We start from the raw sequence: 19,143 nt of genomic DNA, 5'->3' as shown, positions 1-19,143 counted from the left end.
GCATGGTATTTTTCGATCGAACAAAAGAACAATCTCGATAACAGTCTTTTTTTTACCTTTATTTTATAGTTGTTGCCGTGGTTGATGTTATTATATGTGTGTTGTGGTAAGCATAGTGTGATTAGGCATTGCTAATTCCGGACAAATGATTAATTAATCAGACCAAAAAGAAAAATAGAAAATCAAAAAATAGAAAAAACCCCCAACGGCGCCCCACACCATCCCCCCAACCCACAACATAAAAAGCTGTTTCCCGATGGTCGTCTTCTTCCCCTGAAAACCACTTTCTCTTCCTTTCTCTCTGCTCTGCAACTCTTTCTCTCTCTAAAAACCTCCATTAGACCTTGTTATATATAAAGCTTGCGTAGAAGCCAATCCAATCTCCTCCCCCTTCTACCTCCCTCACCTAACCATGAATTCACCTTCTTAGTTCTTAATCATCTTCTTCTTCTTCTTCTTATTTTTCTTCCTTATCATCATTTCTTCTTCTTCTTCTGCAAGTGGTCTGTACTGCTCTCTGTTTCTCTCCGTGTTCTGTGTTTTTCGTACACATACATGGCCTTCCACAATCACCAGCTCACTGCCCAGGACCTCTCCTCCCTCCACCACTTCTCCGACCACCCCGAAACCCCAACCTCCGCCTCCGCAGCTGACCCGCACCACCCCGCCCCCAACTGGCTCAACTCTGCCCTCCTCCGCGCCCAGCAGACTCCCCACTCTGCCGCCCAGTTCTCCCCCTCCGCCCCTGCCCCTGCCCCCGCCGACGGCTCCTCTAACTTCCTCAACCTCCACACCGCCGCCGCCACCGGCGACTCTACCCCCACCCACCCCCATCCCCACCACCAATGGCTCTCCCGCCATCAGTCCCTCCAAGGCGTCCCGGCTCCCGCGGACTCGATCGTCTCCGGCGGCGGGGCCGAGCACCCCTCTAGCGACAACACCAAGAGCGAGGGGGCCGCCGCCGGGGTGGAGAGCGGAGGCGGCGGGGGGGCCGGCGCGGCCGCGGAAGGCCCGGTGAACTGGCAGAACGCGAGGTACAAGGCGGAGATTCTGGGGCACCCGCTGTACGGGCAGCTGCTGTCGGCGCACGTGGCGTGCCTGAGGATAGCTACGCCGGTGGACCAGCTCCCCAGGATAGACGCCCAGCTAGCTCAGTCGCAGCAGGTGGTGGCTAAGTACTCTGGCCTCGGTGGTGCTGGTCAGGGCATGGTCAGCGATGACGAGGAGCTCGATCAATTCATGGTAATAATAACATACAACGATAACAACAACGAACATAACGTTGAAATGGAAAAACAATAAACAAAGTTTGATTCTTTTGTCTCTTCGGAGACACCCGATGATATATCCGAAAGGATACAGAGAAAAACCGCTCAAATTTCGTTCCTCAATGTTTGGTTTGTCGGTTTTCCGCTCGCAGCAGCTAGTTGATGTTTCGTATGTTAATTTAATCGCGACTCCAATTGAAGGGTGGTCTTACTGAGAATTTAAATTGCTTAGATTTCGTGTCGGTTCTCGACAAACTCGGGCTGAAATGTAGAGTTTTCGATTCTGGGAAAGATTGGTAGCATCTCTTGCGCACGAAATCGAATAAAAGCGAAGATTATTTCATGCAAGAAGGACGATGTTGGAGTGCATGGGGGCAATTCTCTGATTCGGAGAAGAAAGTTTCTGTCTTTTACTGAGTTTCAGTTTCGGGAGGATATTAAATTGATCAAATTCAGATGTGTTCGTCTTTCGTTCCAAGTAAAAATCGCTCCTTTATACTCATGATGGATGAATCTATCATAAAAATCTATTTTCCTAATCAAATCTCAGCTCAAGAGGAAATCTGTTAACACGGTTATCAAGCATCTATATATGCTTGTAAAAGAATGAACTTCGCAGTTAATAGAGATCTGTTTTCGAGTTCTGCTTGGGTGCTACCAGATTTCGAACATTGGCCCTGCTAATAGTTGCCATCTATCTTCTTCTTCGATTGTTGAAATTACTTTTTTTTCGGTCCTGCTATGAATTTCCTTCGGTGATATAACTTGAAGGGGTAATTTTGTGGAAATCGAGTTATGCTATGTCCCTTATATGTTCTTGTTCATTGGCATGCAGACACATTACGTCCTGTTGCTCTGTTCTTTCAAAGAACAACTCCAGCAGCATGTTCGTGTCCACGCCATGGAAGCAGTCATGGCTTGCTGGGAGATCGAGCAATCTCTACAGAGCTTGACCGGTGATGTTTCGCTCTCTCTCTTCATCAATTTGCTTTAGTTGGTTCATAGATTGTAGCTATGAGCCTGTGATGAAAAGCAAGTTTTTCCCCAGTTTTTTAAAATCCTCTTATCGGCTAAGACATTAATCCTCTCAAGAGTTTTGGCGGAAGTTTTACATACATAAATTAATCTGTCGATTCAAGGATTGCCTTATCTTCGATTAGTCTTCTTTGAATGTTATTCAATGAATGCGCAATCATAACTTGATCAGTTGGGCGTAAGCAGGTGTTTCTCCTGGAGAAGGAACGGGGGCGACAATGTCCGATGACGAGGATGATCCAGTCGACAGTGATACAAATTTGTTCGATGGAAGTTTGGACGGAACGGACAGCTTGGGATTCGGTCCTCTTATCCCAACAGAGAGCGAGCGGTCACTAATGGAGCGTGTTAGACAAGAGCTAAAGCACGAACTGAAGCAGGTACTGAGAGAACTGGAAAATTGATGCAGTAAGAGCTAGCGCGAGCATCCAAGCAAAATTTGTAATATTTCCAAGTTTGATTGATCTGCAGGGCTACAAGGAGAAGATAGTTGATATAAGAGAGGAAATCCTGCGCAAAAGAAGAGCAGGAAAACTTCCTGGTGACACCACCTCTGTCTTAAAATCCTGGTGGCAAACTCATTCTAAGTGGCCTTATCCTACGGTAAGCTTTTCACGGGACAACTCCTCGAAAATTTCGACTTTCGAGTACTAGTAGCATAGTTTGAGACATCTTGGAATACTATCTACATTGTTTTGGAGATAGTGGAAACTGGCTGAGCAAAACTGCGCAAAAACATCATATGATGCCTCTGAAACATTGATAATAGTGTTCTCTTCTTCCGGGCATTTTGCAGGAGGAAGATAAAGCAAGATTAGTGCAGGAAACCGGTTTGCAGCTGAAGCAGATAAACAACTGGTTTATCAACCAGAGGAAGAGGAACTGGCACAGTAATCCTTCTTCTTCGACAGTCATGAAGAGCAAACGGAAGAGGTAAAATCTCAAACTTAAACAAGCATCTCATAATACCAGAATATCGTCTCTTCGAATCTTTTCACCAACCCCAGTCCAAATTAAAGTAATGCAGGTGAAAATAGCGGAGATCGGTTCATGTGAAGGAGATCAACGAGACACAGTCGCATCTTCAGCATAGTACGAGCTCCAACTACAGCAATATGAATGAACGCTCAGAGACAGTCCACTGAGTCGGTCAGTCAGATAGATGTAGAGAAACGAGAGACATGTACAAGCTTCTCGTTTTATGGGAGGAAGAGCAAAATGTGAAGGCAAGAAGTTGTCAATGTAAATCTCGAGCTGATATGGTTAGGAAATACGGCGGGAAGTTCGGGAGACGAATAACAATATGTGGGTTAGTAGGACTCTTAATATATTGGATGTATTTTTCCAACTCCATTTGGTGGATTGGTAAGTTTTGTTTACACTTATTCATATATGTGAAGAAGAATATATATATATATATATATATATATATAGTGAAGGAATTGTGGGTCTGTACAATACAATAATTTTTGTTAGGGTTTATTTATATACATATATAATGGTGTAGTAGATGTCCATGGCATGGTGATTTATTAGGTGTACATTTTGATGGGAATATATAGTTTTTATTAGAATTCTTACATCGTTAATTTAATTTGTTTGATATCCCTTATGACATGTTTAAATTTAAGCAGAGAATGAATACCTTTCCATCCTTAAGTCGTCGAATAGATTATTATCGGGTCGAGACTATAATCGCAGAATTAGAAATTAACAATCAAATTGAGTTGCATAAGCCTACGTACTTGTAATATTTTTGTTATCGACAAGATCCAAATTTTATCTTAAAATCAATAAATTTTGAAAATCACTAGATTTATATGAATCATATCTTGCAAAGTGCAAACCCACCCGTCCCACTCGTCTTGGGACTGATTAAACCTCAAGCTTGGCCTTGCTTCATGTACTTGTACGATTTTTATTATTGACATGACCCAAATTTTACCAAGAACCGATAAGTTCTGAAAATCACTAGATTCATATAATTCATGGATGATTCATGTCTTCTTGCAAGCGCCACCCAACTCATCTTTGGACTGGTTAAACCTCATGTTTGGCCTTGCTTCATGTACTCGTATGATTTTTATTATCGACAAGACCCAAATTTTACCAAGAATCGATAAATTTTGAAAATTGCTAGATTCATATGATTCATATCTTACAATTGCCACCAAACTCATCTTGGGACTGGTTAAACCTCAAGTTTGGCCGTGCTTCATGTATTTGTACGGTTTTTGTTATCGACAAGATCCAAATTTTAGCAAGAATCGATAAATTTTGAAGATCGCAAGATTCACATGGTTCATATCTTGCCAGTGCCACCCAACTCGTCCTAGGACTGATTAGACCTCAAGCTTGGCCTGGCTTCATGTACTTGTACGATTTTTGTTATTGACAAGGCCTAAATTTGACTAAAAACTGATAAATTTTGAAAATCTCTAGATTCATATGATTCATGGATGATTCACATCTTGCAAGCGCCACCTAACTCATCTTGGGATTGGTTAAACCTCAAGCTTGGTTGTGGTTCATGTGCTCGTACGATTTTTGTTATTGACAAGACCCAAATTTTTTAGCAAGAATCGATAAATTTTGAAAATCGCTAGATTCACACGATTCATATCTTGTAAGCGCCACCCAACTTGTCTTGGGACTCATTAGACCTCAAGCTTGGCCTTACTTCATGTACTCGTACGATTTTTGTTGTTGCCAAGATCAAAATTTTATCAAGAACCGAGAAATTTTGAAAATCGCTAGATTCATATGATTCATGGATAATTCATGTCTTGCAAGCACCATCCAACTCATATTGGGACTGGTTAAACCTTAAGCTTGGCCTCGCTTGAACCGCTATCGACCAGCCCGACCAATTCATCATCTGTGTATGATGATTTGGTTTCTTTTCCTATCGGTTTTTTGCGTAACAAACATGCCCATCGATGCCAGGCACAGCTAGAGCGGATCCGATTTCAATCACCAGGGCTGGTATTATATGGTACAAGGAAACATCAACTCGATCCTATCGTTTGGCCTAGCTCAGATCGAACACAATACAAGCATTAACATTAGTAATTTGATCAAAGCTTGGACTGATATTGTCTCATGCCTTCGATCAAAGCGATGTATCAAAATTACAACTTGCATACAAGACATTTTTCCGGTATAGAAAAACTGTGATCCTATTCCCTACCAAGATTGTACATCATAAAAGAATATTCAACAGAATGCCAAGCTTTGCGAAAGGAACGGTGAGGAGAGAATGCAGCTCGAGGCCCGATCAGCTATGATCCGAAACGTCTAACCAGCACTCATCCTGGGAGGAGCTGCATATCGACTCGAGAAGCTGAAATAGTATCCATCTTCTCTCTCGACCCCGTCATCGAAATTAAGCGCATAAGTCTTCGCATCGTAGTGAAACTTTGCTGTCCTCTTCTTTCTGCTCCCAAACCGGAACCTCCGGATGAACATCTTCCACTTAGGACTGCTCAGTCCGCCAGACCCTGGCCTCGCAACCTTCCCAACATCCTCTTCGATGAACCGACCTTCTGGAGCTTCTCCCGGGCGATGAGATAGCAGGTCGCCCAACAGCGCACTCCTCTTCCGCCGGGGCCATATCCTGATACATAATCCCCCGACGCATCTGCAACCTGAGAATGTGCCAGCCTCTTCAAAGTCCTCTTCACAGTCGAAACTTCTGTTTAATGGAAGAGACTCGCTAACGAAGCCCATGTTGTCGTTCTTCGCAGCCATGAGAGAGCGATACGAACAAAATTAAGTTTCGGGATGTTTTCGGAGATCGATGATGGGGGTTCAAGTAAGGATCTGCGGTAGATGGAAAACGTGATGGCCTTAATAGAATCCTATGATAGAGCTAGAGATAGGCTGTGATATGATTATCCTTTTTTTCTTTTTCTTGCCATGATATGATTAGAGATAAGGAGCCAAAATTCGAATAATATTTAATTCCAATTAGGATTGTATTATACAGGTGTCAATATTATAATGGCGGATTATCAGTAATTTGTGACATTTGGGCAGGAGGATTTTGAAGAGGACTAGAATATTGCTAAATATGCCGGCTAATTTCATATCAGATATGGCCAATGAGATAATATTGGTTTTTTATATTTTTGAATTTAAATTCTGAACCACGAAACTTCCCACAAAATTGAAAATCAAATACGAGAAAGACAAATAATATGTGATCAAAAAACCAGCAAACAGATCTAATTAGATCCTCGTCTCCAAAATGGTAGCCATACTCGTATAAATTAAAATTTGAAGAAGACCTTACAAGGACATCTTCAAAGAATATTAAACTTATCTAACACCGAACTCTTGATTGTGCCAAAGCTAACTCTTCGATATCGAGTAAGAGGATCGCAAAACTTGCCAGAAATCTACTCCTCAAATTGACAAATTAAGAGGATACTGTCATACAAAATCTTGATGCCGGACGGTGTTATGTCATTAGAAATACAATAGAGGGAAGCATCTGAACTGAAAATTGTTCAATCTAAGACATTACTCGAGATATAAGACCAAAAGAGGGGGAGGGGAAAAAAAAAGTGCGACACATTGAGCTCAGATTCCTGTGAATGCCTTCTTACCGCCTCCGCCTGACGACCCAGCTGGAATCACCTTCAGCACATTGAACCTCACGGTCTTCGACAATGGCCTAATTCATGACAAAGCATGTGCAGACCGCTTAGTTGGTGTCATGCGGCGAGTTTATAGGAGAGTAAAGACTCACTTGGGAATATGAATATTACCTGCACTGGCCGATAATAACATGATCCCCCTCCTTGACACGGAAGCACGGGGAGACGTGGGCTGCAATGTTCGAGTGCCGCTTCTCATACCTAGAGAGGCCAAAAAAGGAAAAGGAAAATAAAAATATATATATATATATATATCAATAGATTCTCCTATAAGGTCCATAACAACTTATTTAACGGTCTATGATATTATTATAACTAACCTCTGGTACTTCTTCACAAAGTGGAGGTAGTTTCGACGGACAATGATGGTCCTCATCATCTTAGCACTGTGGCAAGTACCGGCAAGGATACGACCCCTGATGGAAACATTGCCAGTGAATGGACACTTCTTGTCAATGTAAGTACCTGTAATTATACCCGCACAGATAAGAATAGATCTACTACAATTACATTTCATAAGGCATCCTTCCTACAATATGAACAGCATATATTCTACTCACAGAGCATGTATCCATTTCACTCAAATCGGTATGCGGAAATGTGCTATTATAGATCTAATGACCAAAGCAATTACTCATAGCTGGGAAAACACTGAAAGAAAGGATATGAATCTTAATAGGAATGAAATATACAAACGTGATGTGGGAAATAGGTAACATCTTGATCCAAAAAAATCATTGTCGATTGCAGATTGAGAAAACTTTCACCCACGATCGCATAAACATTAAGAAACAGATAGATAATAAAAAACAGAGGAAAGGCATATCGTAGGTAACCTTCAATAGCATCTCTGGGGGTCTTGAATCCCAAACCGACGCTCTTCCAGTATCGGTTTCCACCCTTTCCGGGTCTCTTACCCTTGCCCGACTTCTGCGAGCTACAAAATTTCGAAGAAGATATAGCATCATACTTCTAACAATTACTCGGAAAATAATACAAAAGGCTTTCATGAAGATAATCTAATCCAATAGCTCTGCATACAATTCCTATAATCCATGTGAAACAAACCTTCTACGACACGAGAAATTATACATAATCATATACAATGCCAAACAATCTGATCTAAATTAGCTCGAAGATGGCTCTTTGGCCGCGGCATTTTGCATAAGGTACCGCCCGCACAAAGAAACACTCCAAACCTCGACTTTATCTCCAATTCAAGGAAATAGATGCTTTACAATTTAAAGCCTAAAACTGTGAAGCAGGCAGGAGCACTCAGCCATGAAGTGCAATTATCGGTAGATCATTTGTACTTTCTCCGACATTTTTCTGGGTGACCAAACAGATCAAGGAATCAAATTGGATAGAGATGGTTGCCTGAGCTCACCAGATGAACACCTTCGGCTGCTTCAAAAATGCCTTCTCCGTCTGCACCAGAAACAAGATATCGTGAACGGATAGCTCAAGGAACAGAAAAGAGCGCGAATGAGAGAGAGAGCGAAAGGGCGAATTGAACCTGAGCGTCCATGGTGGCAAGTGCTGCAACCTCGCAGGCAGAGCTTCAGGCAGGTAGAGGGGGCTAACAGCAGCACCGGCGGGTGGAAGAGGAGCAAGACGGAGATTAGGGTATTAGAAGTGGAGTGGATTAGGGTTCGCGAGGGGTGATGATGAGTTGGGCCTGCTGCAATGGACTCTGCGTCGCTTTTGTGCTTTGGGCCCAGTACCACACCTACTCATGCTCACAATGACAATTTATTGGAAAGGAAGCGTAATTCTGGTACACGCTCTCGTCTAATAATTACGAAATTTTATGTTCGAATTTCACCGGTGAATGAAACAATCCGTGCCGCTTGATTTAAATTTTTATATCCTCAACCAACTTGTCTATGATTGCAATGAACTTAAAATCAACTAAATTGAAATAATTTCTTGCAATGAGGATTCGAGATGGGACAGTAATAAGATAAACCCTAAACTAATAATAAGATAACCCGAATGATCTAATTGAATGATGTTTGAAAAGATGTCCATGGGCCAAATTGTGAACCCAAACATCATCGATTAGAACATCCACAACGCGAGCTGCCTGCCCTGCTCAGGTCAGGCAGAGGAGCAAGGTGCTCTACTACGTCAATATCTCGGAAATGTCTCAGGGATTCGAGTCCTTCCTGATTATTCAGTCCTTCATCATCAAAAAACGACATATCTCGGAAATGTCTCGGGGATTCTAGTCGTTCCTGACTATTCAGTCCCTCATCATCAAAACATGACATTCAAACTCGAGATACTCCCCATTCCCAGCGACAATGATCAGATAGAAGATCGACCTGACGTGAATGAAGATATTGGTTTTCATGTCACAAGTTGATCCGGTTGGCTATGCCTTTATAAGGCACTTAGCTGATCAGAGAAATTTAAAGAGACTCCTAATAAGTATGATAAGAACAAACCATTTCTTGTTGAAAGCCCAGCTTGAAATCTTAGAAGCAAGTTGAAATTATCTATCCTGAATACAGTAATCAGTCGAGTTGAGAACATGCCACTTTGCCAGAGCTACACCGCGGGGTCAGTAGTACTCCTTGCAGATGTCATAGGAATTTGCAAGGAATTCGCAAGCAATTTGCTTTTCAAACTTTAATGAGATCAGAAATTGTACAAAATCTCAATTACAGAAATGTCATTCCAAGAGAGGGATAACAGAGGAATTAGCCAAATCCAAATTGTTAAACTAGGCATTACTATAAGAAGCAGCACCAAAAGTCGACAAACTACAGCATACAAAGCTTATATTCCCGTGAACGCCTTCTTCCCACCTCCACCTGATGACCCAGCTGGGATCACTTTAAGTACATTGAACCTAACAGTCTTCGACAATGGCCTGAGCAAGATTAAGCACATAGAATGCCTCAATTAAGAGCTGCACTGTGGCAAAATAGAAATTAAGTGAGACTAGGGAAAACAAAAATTACCTGCATTGGCCGATAATTACATGGTCCCCTTCTTTAACACGGAAGCATGGGGAGACGTGGGCAGCAATATTGGAGTGCCTCTTCTCATATCTAGAAGGGGAAAAAGATGAGCTTCTCAGATAAAGCTCATGAAAAGAAAGACTTAACAATAGTGAATGGTCATCTAACTAACCTCTGGTACTTCTTCACAAAGTGAAGGTAGTTTCGTCGGACGATGATGGTCCGCATCATTTTAGCACTGTGGCAAGTACCAGCAAGGATACGACCCCTAATGGAAACATTGCCAGTGAACGGGCACTTCATGTCAATATAAGTACCTGAAATCATGTTCAAGCAGATAACTATGAATCAAACGCCCTCCAAATGAGAAAACATACATTTTCTAAAGTGAATAGCTTTAATTCTACTAGAAGCATGCATTGAGTTCACCCAAGTAAATATCCAAAGCTCCCTTTCACGAATCAAATTATCAGAATGACAACTCATGGCCAAGAAGAAAATGCAGACAGACACGGGACCTTAATAGACACAATTTACAGAATCCAGTGTACTAAACGTACAGAAACAGAAACTTCATTTGCAAGTAATAACCATCAATCAACACCATATAATGGCATGCAGCTTCAGAAGCTGTTTATACCTTAAGGCAGACAGGTTGAGAAAATTAATGAAGCTCGTTTCCTCATAGCTAAAATAAACTATCTATCTCATGTACCTTCAATAGCATCTCTGGGGGTCTTGAATCCCAACCCAATGCTCTTCGAATATCTGTTTCCTCCCTTTCCGGGTCTCTTACCCTTGCCCGACTTCTTCGAGCTACAAAATTTCCCAGCAGATGCATAGAGTCAAACTACTAGCACTTATTCAAACATCAAAGCAAGGACTTTCACCAATACATAAGGGTTCATCCTTCATAAGCACCCATAAAAATCAAGTCTTTAGTAATAAATCATGAATGCAATCAGTCTGACAGCAAGAAGCTCAAACATGGTTCTTTCACCATGGCAATTGGCACAATGTAACCACAGACATATAGCAAATTAGCCTGCTCAGTGATGGAATGCAATTAATCAATCAAAGCTGAATCCTAAATGACTCTAATTCTCTCTATTTACTACATTTCCCCAGAGATGGAAAGAGATGAAGGAATCGAGACAGCTAGAGATTGAGTGCCAGAACACTCACCAGAGGAACACTTTCGGCTGCTTCAAGAAGGCCTTTTCCGTCTGCGACAAGAATCAGATCAACATGATCAGTGAGCTGAAGGAGAAAACCACAGAGACATAGAGAGGCAGAGATAGATCTCAACCTGAGCGTCCATGGTGATGAACGTCGCCCGCAGAGCTTCACAGAGGCAGCTATGCTCAAACGACGGAGGAAGAGAACGAAGATGGAGACTAGGGTTTATTACCGGCCCTCGAGCTGGGCCAGATATGGGCCTTGGGCCCAAGAACTCACAGCCCAATCAGATGGGCCGTCAGCATAATATGGGCCTGTTCCTGGAGTTTTCATTATGTTTGGTGGTTGTGTATATATATATATATATATATGTATAGAACCATGAATTTTTCTTTTTCTTCTCCTTAGGAGTTTCAAAGTTTAATAAGTTCGTAAAATCTTTTTTGGGCAATCAAATAAGTCAGTCGGGATGGATGGACATGGACGACTCAGGAGACTTCCAAGGCGTGCTTACTCGGCGAAGAAAATAGCCAGATTTCTTAATGGAATTTGCTGAAAGTGAAGTAATTATTAGGTATTTCCGTTATATCACATAAATAAATTTATCATTTTTTTATAAGATAACATCATTTAAATTAAGCTGTAAATCTACATGTACAATACAAATGCTACGCCAAAAGTAGTGACTCAGACGAGTTGAATGTCGAAATATACCCGATGATAATGTCCCTCTCTTACAAATATGTTTATCGAAGCATTGGGGATGAGTGTTTTCTCTATTGTTCTTTGTCCGGCCCATGTTTGGGCCCATTAACAAATTAAGGAGGTACTAAATAATAAATCAAATAGTAATAATAAAGAAATTGGCAAATTACAAAAAAAATCCTAATTTTGTAAAAAGTTTCAGTTTTATTTTAAATTTTGTTTTGTAACAAAAAAATCATAAATTTTTTAAAATGTCTCAAAAATGACCTCCGTTATAACTTCCGTCAATTTTTGCTGTTGATGGTGGGTCCCTTTAACAGTCCACGTAGGTCACACGTAAGAAAAAATTGACGGAAGTTATAACGGATGTCATTTTTTAGACATTTTAGAAAACTTATGATTTTTTTTATTACAAAACAAAATTTATGACAAAACTGAGATATTTTATAAAATTTGAATTTTTTTTTAAATTTTTCCTAAAGAAATTATATTATTAAAAAAGGCGGGAAATGGGAAGGCCATGACAAGAGCCGGAGATCGGGGCCGTTCACGGAGGGTGGGCCCATGCCTGTCATATGGTCCAGTGATCTAAAGTCAAAAAAAGGTTCAATTTTCCTTGGGCTTAGAACCATGAAAAGTAGAAATTACACGTTTTATGGGACCCATAATGCAGCACATTTTTTCACATTTTTATCCATCAAAAATTGATTATCACTAATCATTCTTATGCTTTTATACTTAAGATTTAGGTTAGAAAACTAAAAATTGCCGAGCAAATTCATTTTATTTTATTGAAACAACAACATTATGAAGAAGAAATTTGTATTACGATTATCGTGCTTCTTAGTCTATGTGATCGATTTGTCGCAATTGACGAACAATATGAATACTCGCGTCAGCTAATTCAACCGATTATCATATTTTACCTATTGTGTGTGGTTTAGGGGCTCTAAACATAGCACTTCGTAGACAAGATTAGTTGATATAAGGATATATTCAGTTAGTATCATAATCACGTGACTGTATAAAATTCAATCAGCAACTGACGCATGTGAAGATGAGAGAGAAATTTTATAAACTATAACTGTATCTTTTATGCGTGTACTGTCAGTTGTTAGCCGATTTTTTTTTATGCAGTAACTGTAATACTCACCGAATAATTTTTCTTGGGCCAATGCTCGAGCGACTAATATCAGTCGATAAAGAAATTTCATCGTTTTTGTGGCAATGGGAAATAAGAATTAAAATTATTGTCTAGAAAAACAATTTTTGTGAATTTTCATAGCTGCTGTTTGTCTGCTGCTGGGAGTGTGTTCCAGCTCTCGCCTCCTCCTTCACAGTATCCAAGCTCCAACCTCTAGCTTGGCTCTTCTCTCTCCATCTTCTCCAGCTAAAACAGTAGCAGTAACAGGGCAAAAGCAGAGCTCTCATTCTCTCTCTCTCTGTGTTTGTTAAGTTATAGCGCAATGCAACTCCCTGCCGTGGCTATCCTCTTGTTCCTGTTCTCTTCACCAACATTAACATCCTCGGAAGCATCATCTTCTTCTTCATTTCAGGCACCTTCAGCTCAAGGTAGCTTCATTCTCCCATGAATCTTCTGCTCCAGCCTCCATTCACATGGCTATGATAATAACAAAAGGAAAAATCAAAAGCTTTTCTTTTTTCTCCTTCTTTTTTTCTTTTTTCTGGCTTTTCGCGTGAGGGTTCATAAAGTTTTCTTTTTTCTGCGTTTTTAAGCTAAAGAAAATCTGTATAACAATGGTGTTTTTTTTTTTTCTCCCCTGGAACTATCAGGTTTGCAGAATAAGGTGAAGTTTGGTCTACACTTACATAGAGCTGAAGGGTTGTTTGGGGAAGCACCCATCAGTGAGCCGGTCGACAACGCTCTGCTCATCTTAGCTGCCCAACGAACTCGCCGAAAGGACCCTCTGAACGGGTTTGACAGATACACTGGAGGATGGAACATCGAGGACCGCCATTACTGGGCTGTAAGTAGATCGAAAACTCTTCTTCGTGTTTTACAATGATCTCGACAGTTTTTGCGCCTTTTACCTTGAAAGAATGGCAACTGATACTAATTGTATAAAACTGTTTCTCTATGGCCTGCAGTCTGTGGGATTCACTGGAGCTCCGTTGTTCGCCGCTGCAGCAATATGGTTCCTCGGCTTTGGAGTATTCTTGCTGGTCAATTTTATTTGCTATTTCTGCAGCGAAAGGGAGCCTAAAGAGTACTCTCGAGCCACCTATTCGCTATCCCTCACTTTGCTCGTGATCTTCGCCATTACCGCAGTGTAAATGCCGCTACATTGCTCTTTAGGAGAACAGTCTTTTTGCTGCTTAGAACAGAAAAGGTTGAAAACCGGAAACCTGTTGTTCGAGAAGTGATGCTTGAATCTGAAATATATTATTAAGATGGTACAAGACACAATTGGATGCTCTAAATACGTAACATGATCAGACATTAGTATAGTGGTAAGATGCCAATAGGTCATCAGTTAAGAGCACTGGATAATTTCGTGAGCGATCAGTTGCTCTTTTGAACCACTGATAAATTAAAACACGTGACTCGCGATTGCTCTCAAAACAATTCTAAGGACTTCCGAGAGAGAAGAGATTGTTGCAAAAATGCTTATGATGTGTTAACTAATGTCTTCACGGCCCTTAACAGAATTGGGTGCTTGATTCTTTACGCGGGTCAGGGGAGGTTCCGCAGGAGCACGGATAGAGCCCTAGAATACCTCGTGACTCAGGCAGATGCCACCGTAGGAAAGCTCCAACAAGTGTCGGACTATATTGGAGCAGCTAAGCAGACTGGAGTTGATCAAGTCTTTGTGCCTCCGAATGTACAGACTGATATTGATCAGATTGGGACGAAACTGAACTCTTCAGCTGGTGAAGTTGCTGCCCGAACGCAAGAGAGTTCCAATGACATCCGACATCTACTGGACTCAGTGTAATGATACATTTCCTCTTATATTATAAGCTTGTTTTCCTATCCTAGACTGTGGAATCTCACTCCCCCTGTATATTAACAAGAGACCTGAGTTTCTACTATTTTCGTGCAGGCGGTTGGCACTTATTGCAACCTCGGTGGTCATGCTTCTTTTGACATTTCTCGGACTTGGTAAGGCTCTATCCTTATGTGATATCATTTTTATAATCAACTTAACCGAGTGGCTTTCTGCTTATGAGATTACTATTTATTTCCTTGATCCAGCTTTTTCGCTGTTCGGGATGCAAGTTCTTGTGTACATGTGAGTAGTGGCACGCATTTTGCTTGTTTTTGCGCTTGCTGGTTCGATTTCTTGCGGCAGTCATCTTCTGATGTTGATGTTTTTATTTGTCCAATATATGGGTCCTGACAATTGCTTCTCGGGTCTTCTTCGGATCAAAATGTTTGCAGCTTGGTCGTAATCGGATGGATGCTTGTTGCTGGAACTTTCATTTTGTCAGGAACATTCCTCCTCCTCCACAAGTAAGTCTCTCAAATAATCAGATTCCAACCTAGTTTTATTTGTGAAGATCTTCGTCGAACTTTCAAGTTTGTGATCCTAACCGCAAGAGGATCTCATTTCCTATGATGATTGAACCGAACTCTCCTTAAATCAGCAAATTAATAGCAGCCTTAGAGATCACAATGTGGCACTTACGATAAGATCATCGAGCAAAACAGGACATGACAAATACTTTGAGTGCAGAATGCTGAATATTCATCATCTCATTGCCATTACTTGTTATCTGTGGCAGTGCTGCCGGGGACACTTGTGTGGCGATGGAAGAATGGGTCCAGAATCCGAGTGCTCACACGGCAATAGACGAGATACTCCCATGTGTGGACAGTGCGACAATCCAAGAGACCTTGACTCGCAGCAAGGAAGTGACCTACCAGCTCGTAGAGGTTGTCAACCAGGTGATCACCAATGTCTCAAACATCAACTTCTCACCCAACTTCCCAACGATGTACTTCAACCAGTCAGGCCCGCTCGTTCCGATCCTCTGCAACCCATTCCATGCTGACTTGACTGACCGAACCTGCTCCAACAGCGAGGTGGACTTGAACAATGCGACCCAGGTAAGCTACTCAAACTGTGTTTTTGTGCAACAGAAGGGCATTTGAATCACAGTTTCTCCCATAACCTGCGAATCTAATCGGTGCAGGTGTGGAGAAACTTCGTTTGTCAGGTCTCGCCAACGGGAATATGCACCAACACGGGACGTCTGACCCCAGCCTTCTACGGCCAGATGTCAGCGGTGGTGAACGTCAGCTACGGCCTCTACAACTACAGCCCTTACCTGATCGAGCTGCAAGACTGCACGGTCGCCCGACAGACCTTCACCGACATATACAAGAACCACTGCCCCAGCCTCACGAAATACAGCAGGTGGATCTATGTGGGGCTCGCAATCGTCTCTGCGGCCGTTATGATGTCCATAATCTTATGGATCATCTTTGGGAGAGAGCGGATGCAACGCTCTTACACGAAGCAATCGGAGGATGAAACAATGGATCAAGTCAATGAAGGTCGGCACAAGAATCCCGAAATTGAACAATGAAGAATAGTCAGTTGTTGTGTTAGTGTTAGTTGGATAATCTACGATGAGCTCAAGAGCGGCTGTCTGCGTGCAGTTAGGTACTTCATGATTGGGAGCTAGTCCACGTGAAGCCCTCAATCATTTTTAGGTAGCGCTCATGTTCAATCTTCTCCTAGAAAAGAATATTCCAATTAAATTATTTGACTAATTACAACTTAATTATGTGCTATGGCTATATATAATATGGTTCAAGACTACTAATTAACAATCAAATGGGGTTGTGCAGTGGCACACACTTTTACAGGTAATCAAGAAGTTTCATGTTCAATACTGAGATTATTCATATTCATTTATTTACTAATTGATTGAGATTTCCCTGGCCAAATACAGAAGGGTCTAGTTAGAAGACACCGATATCATGTACGTTTGACCTGTTATAAGAACTCCATGCCCTTCGAGCTTCCAAAGTCCATGCATCGTGTGTTTTTTGAAGCTTGAAAGATTACCAGTTCTCTCAGTTTCTCCACACGTCAATTTTGGTCGCATATGTATCGGCACGACGCAGTCCAAAATCGTAAGTAAATGTGTTTCGTGGTATGGTGGTTGGCTACTTGGCACCCACCCAACATGGCAATTTTGTATCAATATATTGCACTTTCAATGGAGCCTCCATATGGTGGCCGATTAGCTCAGATGTCTATTATGTCTGAAGATTTCTTTGGTCGGACTCGGCGCTTCTCTCTCTCTCTCGAAGAGTTGATTTCTCCCAAATAGTTTAAGAATGTCAATAGGAGCTTCTTTGACTGGGTGACCGGACTTAGTTGAAAAACGGGGGCTTCCACATAGCTCCAAGAGGAGAGTGACAGGTGCCAGAACTACGTCAAAATTCGCAGCAATCGGGTCCTTCAACTATATTAAAATGTAATAACCCATTGGAAACACGAAAAAAACTCTGGAGGCTCGAGTACATAATATAATAACCGGATAAAATGATACAAAAAAGAAAATCCATGTACTACCGTTCATCCTCGTACTAGCTTAAAAAAATGAGGTTTTTAGCGGACAATCACTTCTTCTGAAGCCTCGAAGTTTTATCTGACATAACCACTCTCATAGGGTGCAGCATCAGCCGAGACACTTAGTAGACGGCAAGAATAATTTACATGAGCTATCTTAATTTGTGTACGCTCCTCTATAAACATTCATTGTACATACAGAACTATTGCTTTAGAAGGACTGCAGAACTGTCCCAAATTATGTTTTGTACTAGCTTGATTCCATATCTTTGGTTTTTACCGGTAGGTGGCACCAAATCAATTTCATAAAGAAATTCTAGAAATTGTTGGTCCCAATATAAATTTCTTTCTTTTTTTTCTTTGTTTATATCAAAATAAAAAGTAAGATGTGCCAAATCACGAATCACCAGGTGTGCTAGTGTAGATGATGTCCATGGGAGAGGATAAGAGCTCTGCCGCCTGCGAGACATGGCATCGGCTTCATTATGGTTGAAATGTTGGGAGACAAGACAAGATCAAGAGATTTCTACATGAAACTTCGGGTGGATGATGTAAATGTGGGTCACTTTCGACTGTCACAGCTGTCGTTCGCCCGCACGCATTGATTCATAATTATATCGGCCTTCCTTCCTCGCCTAGTATGTTCCGACCGCCTGCTCGTCAAATCTAAAAAATCTCCGACATGAAATTTTAATTCAAAATTAATTAATGTTCGTGTTACGTATAGGTGAATTTTTTTATTAAAGTGATATGATTAAGGTAATTCGTATCGATAGAAAAGTAGGTAATACTTGCACTTCAGACAAAATAAATAATGTCAAGTTTGCATTAGTCATAATCTTATATAAATCATATATTTGAGATAATCAATAGATTTTGGATCATATATAATCAATTCCAGAAAGCGGTGGTTAAGAGAAGAAGAGATAGAAGAAAGAAAAAGGGGTTGAATGGTGAATGCATGGTTATTTTCTCCTTATTCAGTTCATCTAAATCCTTAAATCAAATGAATAATATTAGTGAAGAGTGTATCGAAAGGTTTCAGAAGTACTTCTTTCAGTATTTATTTATAGGCAAAATCATCAATGTTTGGTGATGAATTCTGGGACTACTTTCGTCTTAAGTGGTTGCAAATATAATTCTATCTACCAAATTGATATGTAATTGTAAAAGGTACTTTTGTTTATACAAAATCAATATATTATATATATAAAAATCGGACGCGCTAATGAGAAAGTATCATGAGACTCTTTTTTTAAAGCTCTCAGCTTGTAGTTATATGTCTTTTGAAATGCACGGCCTGATAAATATTTTCATGTATTTGTCATCGTAATGCATGCATGCATCCATTTGTTTATTTTCTTATTGTTTTTACTTTTTAGTAAGTACAACTCTTTGTAGAATTCATCTTCAATTAAGAAAATATCAACTATCTAAATTCTCTCAATTTATATATTATTTTATTTTTATTGCATAATTACACTAAATTATTACATCGGCAATCGTCAATAAACATTAAAAGATTTCTAAAAAAAATAAGAAACTCATCCAATTAATGAAATATATTAAATATATTCCTGAAAGACAAAAAGTCTTTTGGATAAATTACGTGATTTCTCCATTTGTAAACTATGTGATGCCATGGCCATCTAATTATGATATTTAATTATTATATAAAAATTAGAAACAGAAATAAAAGTCAATCAAATAAATTTTAAATTAAAAGGAAATCATGACTTAGAAAATATTTCGATAAATTAATATTTGAGATATGGGG

The 19,143-nt window shown here is 40.6% G+C and overlaps 5 protein-coding genes across 6 annotated transcripts; 2 read left to right on the top strand and 3 right to left on the bottom strand.

Moving 5' to 3' along the window:
* Window positions 1-265: 265 nt before the first annotated feature.
* LOC116188114 (homeobox protein knotted-1-like 4) lies at window positions 266-3,883 on the top strand. 2 transcript variants are annotated; one of them, XM_031517268.1, is made up of 6 exons: window positions 266-1,242; window positions 2,104-2,224; window positions 2,490-2,683; window positions 2,775-2,906; window positions 3,100-3,236; window positions 3,331-3,883. In XM_031517268.1, exons 1-6 carry the CDS (start codon window positions 556-558, stop codon window positions 3,332-3,334), a joined length of 1,275 nt encoding a protein of 424 aa, XP_031373128.1. In that variant the 5' UTR covers window positions 266-555; the 3' UTR covers window positions 3,335-3,883. The 2 variants fall into 2 exon arrangements, with proteins under 2 accessions (XP_031373128.1, XP_031373127.1); XM_031517267.1 differs by having other exon boundaries at window positions 3,323-3,883.
* A 1,717-nt stretch (window positions 3,884-5,600) lies between these two features.
* On the bottom strand, window positions 5,601-6,053 carry LOC116188687. The gene has a single exon (XM_031518171.1). It carries the CDS (start codon window positions 6,051-6,053, stop codon window positions 5,601-5,603), a length of 453 nt encoding a protein of 150 aa, XP_031374031.1.
* A 639-nt stretch (window positions 6,054-6,692) lies between these two features.
* Window positions 6,693-8,638, bottom strand: LOC116188532 (40S ribosomal protein S11). Its single transcript, XM_031517956.1, has 6 exons — window positions 8,481-8,638; window positions 8,352-8,392; window positions 7,801-7,901; window positions 7,285-7,429; window positions 7,076-7,165; window positions 6,693-6,981 (listed from the first exon to the last, which is right to left on the bottom strand). Exons 1-6 carry the CDS (start codon window positions 8,490-8,492, stop codon window positions 6,888-6,890), a joined length of 483 nt encoding a protein of 160 aa, XP_031373816.1. The 5' UTR covers window positions 8,493-8,638; the 3' UTR covers window positions 6,693-6,887.
* A 927-nt stretch (window positions 8,639-9,565) lies between these two features.
* LOC116188531 (40S ribosomal protein S11-like) lies at window positions 9,566-11,378 on the bottom strand. The gene is made up of 6 exons (XM_031517955.1): window positions 11,243-11,378; window positions 11,119-11,159; window positions 10,649-10,749; window positions 10,106-10,250; window positions 9,934-10,023; window positions 9,566-9,842 (listed from the first exon to the last, which is right to left on the bottom strand). Exons 1-6 carry the CDS (start codon window positions 11,252-11,254, stop codon window positions 9,749-9,751), a joined length of 483 nt encoding a protein of 160 aa, XP_031373815.1. The 5' UTR covers window positions 11,255-11,378; the 3' UTR covers window positions 9,566-9,748.
* A 1,717-nt stretch (window positions 11,379-13,095) lies between these two features.
* LOC116186973 lies at window positions 13,096-16,658 on the top strand. Its single transcript, XM_031515536.1, has 9 exons — window positions 13,096-13,389; window positions 13,612-13,805; window positions 13,927-14,108; window positions 14,486-14,770; window positions 14,883-14,941; window positions 15,035-15,071; window positions 15,221-15,292; window positions 15,565-15,889; window positions 15,976-16,658. The coding sequence occupies exons 1-9, from the start codon at window positions 13,284-13,286 to the stop codon at window positions 16,369-16,371; spliced, it is 1,656 nt and encodes a 551-aa protein (XP_031371396.1). The 5' UTR covers window positions 13,096-13,283; the 3' UTR covers window positions 16,372-16,658.
* The last annotated feature ends 2,485 nt before the right edge of the window (window positions 16,659-19,143 follow it).

The sequence above is a fragment of the Punica granatum genome, chromosome 8 (genome assembly GCF_007655135.1).
Source record: "Punica granatum isolate Tunisia-2019 chromosome 8, ASM765513v2, whole genome shotgun sequence".
Classification (NCBI taxonomy): Eukaryota; Viridiplantae; Streptophyta; class Magnoliopsida; order Myrtales; family Lythraceae; genus Punica; species Punica granatum.
This window is presented reverse-complemented; position numbering and strand designations above follow the sequence as displayed.

Coding starts and splice junctions, on each gene's coding strand:
- LOC116188532 (XM_031517956.1), bottom strand. Junction 7,430..7,800: donor CCCCAGAGATGCTATTGAAG/GTTACCTACGAT, acceptor GTATAATTACAG/GTACTTACATTGACAAGAAG. Junction 6,982..7,075: donor GTTATTATCGGCCAGTGCAG/GTAATATTCATA, acceptor GTCATGAATTAG/GCCATTGTCGAAGACCGTGA.
- LOC116188531 (XM_031517955.1), bottom strand. Junction 10,251..10,648: donor CCCCAGAGATGCTATTGAAG/GTACATGAGATA, acceptor ACATGATTTCAG/GTACTTATATTGACATGAAG. Junction 9,843..9,933: donor GTAATTATCGGCCAATGCAG/GTAATTTTTGTT, acceptor AATCTTGCTCAG/GCCATTGTCGAAGACTGTTA.
- LOC116186973 (XM_031515536.1), top strand. CDS start 13,284: ATGCAACTCCCTGCCGTGGCTATCCTCTTGTTCCTGTTCTCTTCACCA. Junction 14,771..14,882: donor CGACATCTACTGGACTCAGT/GTAATGATACAT, acceptor ATTTTCGTGCAG/GCGGTTGGCACTTATTGCAA. Junction 15,072..15,220: donor ATGCAAGTTCTTGTGTACAT/GTGAGTAGTGGC, acceptor AAATGTTTGCAG/CTTGGTCGTAATCGGATGGA.
- LOC116188114 (XM_031517267.1), top strand. CDS start 556: ATGGCCTTCCACAATCACCAGCTCACTGCCCAGGACCTCTCCTCCCTC. Junction 1,243..2,103: donor AGGAGCTCGATCAATTCATG/GTAATAATAACA, acceptor ATTGGCATGCAG/ACACATTACGTCCTGTTGCT. Junction 2,225..2,489: donor ATCTCTACAGAGCTTGACCG/GTGATGTTTCGC, acceptor GGGCGTAAGCAG/GTGTTTCTCCTGGAGAAGGA.
- LOC116188687 (XM_031518171.1), bottom strand. CDS start 6,053: ATGGCTGCGAAGAACGACAACATGGGCTTCGTTAGCGAGTCTCTTCCA.